At 41.4% G+C, this 2,599-nt stretch overlaps 1 protein-coding gene across 1 annotated transcript in view; it reads left to right on the forward strand.

Moving 5' to 3' along the window:
* The window catches only part of aco2 (aconitase 2, mitochondrial), an 18,581-nt gene that overhangs the window by 6,707 nt on the left and 9,275 nt on the right, over window positions 1-2,599 (forward strand). The window contains exons 9-11 of the mRNA XM_010783638.1: window positions 1,097-1,202; window positions 1,815-1,972; window positions 2,496-2,569. Of these exons, the coding sequence (XP_010781940.1) occupies window positions 1,097-1,202; window positions 1,815-1,972; window positions 2,496-2,569 (338 nt within the window). The remainder of the gene's footprint in view (window positions 1-1,096; window positions 1,203-1,814; window positions 1,973-2,495; window positions 2,570-2,599) is intronic.

The following is a 2,599-nucleotide window of genomic DNA, read 5'->3' on the forward strand; positions in this document are numbered from 1 at the left end:
GAATAAAGGCACTCTGGCCCCAAAACAAAAAGTAGATTACTTTTAACATTATACTCAAAGGGCCAGTAAATATCACCCCGGGGCCGCCAATTGAATAGTCCTGATCTACAGTTAATTAACTGTGTACTAGCTTTAGTTATACAAAGAAATCCAGATACTTTACGTTTTAATACTGACAGGGAATTATACAATGTGTAAAAATAAATCTGGGATCATTTAGGTTTTGAGAATTTTGCCGCCATGAAATATTCTTTTATTTTTATAAGAACTTCCACTGCACACAAATAAATTCATTAGCTTAATACATAAATAAATAAAATCTACATTAAGAATCACTGACCTACAAAACCTTCCATACAGTATGTTGTAAGTCAAAGTTATTCCAAGGAGACTTCAAGTGTCCATTAAAAAATAAACTATCTCCTCCAAACAGTTGAAAATGTCAAAATAAATCTCGGATCTTTTCAGTTTTGAGGATTTTCCTGCTATGAAATGTTATTTTATGTTAGGATAAGATTTTCAACATAGAACTGCATAAACAAAAAAAGAAAAAAGTTTAATAAATGACCCGAAGCTGAGCAGTAAAACAAAAATCTACACTAAAAGAATCCCTGGCCGTTTCTCAATCTCGAGGAAACTGGCTTCCAAGCCAATATTTCAAGGATACTACGTCATCGAGTGCCGTCGAAGGACTGTTCCAATCTCCAGCATACTTGAAATTCCACCGAGGCCGTGTCCTTGGTTTGGGGGTAATTTCGAGGCTGCACATGGGTAGACTTTGCGTCCTTCAAATCCCCACAATGCTTTGCGCACGGACCAATTTCCCCAAATCTGTGGCGGGAAATGTAAGGCGGGGCCTCTGATATGAGGCACACTTGCTAGCCTGTTCCACTCTTCGTTTTCCGAATGCCAGGAAGGATTCTTGCCTCGCTTCTGAAGGAAGTGACTCGGAAGACATGTGCTACCAAGCAAGCATCCTCGCGATTGAGAAACGGCCCGTGACCTACGAAACCTTGCATATGTTGTTAGTCAAAGTCAGTCCAAGGAGGCTTCAAGTGTTGTCCATTAAAAAAAAAAACTCTCTCTCCTCCAACAGTTGAAGCCCCACATCAACGGGCCCTTCACCCCCGACCTGGCCCACCCTGTGTCTGAAATCGGGGCCACGGCTAAGAAGAGCGGCTGGCCCCTGGAGGTGAAAGTCGGTCAGTATCTGTGACGTTAGCTGTATTCTCTTACAGGGTTTTAATGCTTTGTCTAGTGAAAGTTGATATTTCTTCCTTTGTTCCTATGAGCTGTGCTATTGACCGGATCTCACATTACAGCCTGTCATGAGGCCTTTCAGGGTGGAATTAGTAAAGAGTGCAATAGAAGTCCAGTCATTGAAAGAATAAATAGGACATTACTAAGATAATAAGTGAGCCTTTTGTGTTCTCCTTTTCCACAATTTTCTCTCGTTTCATATGCAGAATAATGTGAAAAACTATTCCGTAGCTAATTGGGGCCCGGCGGGGGAGGAGGTGCTGCCGTCATACTGACATTTATTGTTTATTATTGACATTTTAGTTTTAGCTGACTGGTTTTCTATTTGTTTATTTGTTGTTTGTCTGTTTGTCTTCTGTCTGGGTGGGATTTAGTTTGCCCTGGTGTTAATTACTATTTACATTGTTACTCTACCTATTGTTCTATAAAGTGAAGATTTGTTTACCTACTTTTGATACATGCTCTGATAGAATAACTCTATGCTGTTATGCTGTATAAACAAAGTAAACTGCGCCTCCTTGTTCTGATTTCTCCTCTCATCTTGTCTCCTGCAGGTCTGATCGGCAGCTGCACCAACTCCAGCTACGAGGACATGGGCAGGGCGGCTTCTCTGGCCAAACAGGCTCTGGATAAAGGTCTGAAGTGCAAAGCCCAGTTCACCGTCACCCCCGGCTCCGAGCAGATCCGCGCCACCATCGAGAGAGACGGATATGTGAGTCACAGTCCCGCTAACATTTAACTAGTGACCAGGGTTTCAATCATAATAATAAGAATTGTGTAGCAGAGTCTCCGTTAGCAGGTCATTACCGGACTAGGACCGGATATGCTGATGTTGAAAACTCAGTTAATGGGAGTCATTTTATATTGCTTCAGATTATAATCGTAACAGATCGAAAAATTCAGATTCATTTTTCAATAAATGATTCCACAAACAACATAATTATTACATTCAAACAAACTACTTGTAGTAGAAGAAGTACATTATTCAAAAGTTGACATTAACTTTGAACAACAACGCGGGAGAAACGGGTCCTCTCTTTTCCCCTCTCCCTCCCTCTCTCTCCTGACAGCCCGTCAGTTTCTCATTTTGAATTTACCGGTTTTTATTCAATTTTACCAGCTAAAAAACGGTAATTACCGGCTAACGGAAACCCTGCTAGTGACCCATACTATGCAGGCATTTTCTTTCAGCACAAGGAAAGGATTTACTCTAATTCATAATGTCCCTCTTCCAGTCTAAGATCCTGCGTGATGTTGGTGGTGTTGTCCTCGCTAATGCTTGTGGACCCTGCATCGGTCAGTGGGACAGGTACGCACCTCCGTTATCAAATCACAGATT

Source organism: Notothenia coriiceps, unplaced genomic scaffold, assembly GCF_000735185.1.
Source record: "Notothenia coriiceps isolate Sejong01 unplaced genomic scaffold, NC01 NC01_scaffold00025511, whole genome shotgun sequence".
Classification (NCBI taxonomy): Eukaryota; Metazoa; Chordata; class Actinopteri; order Perciformes; family Nototheniidae; genus Notothenia; species Notothenia coriiceps.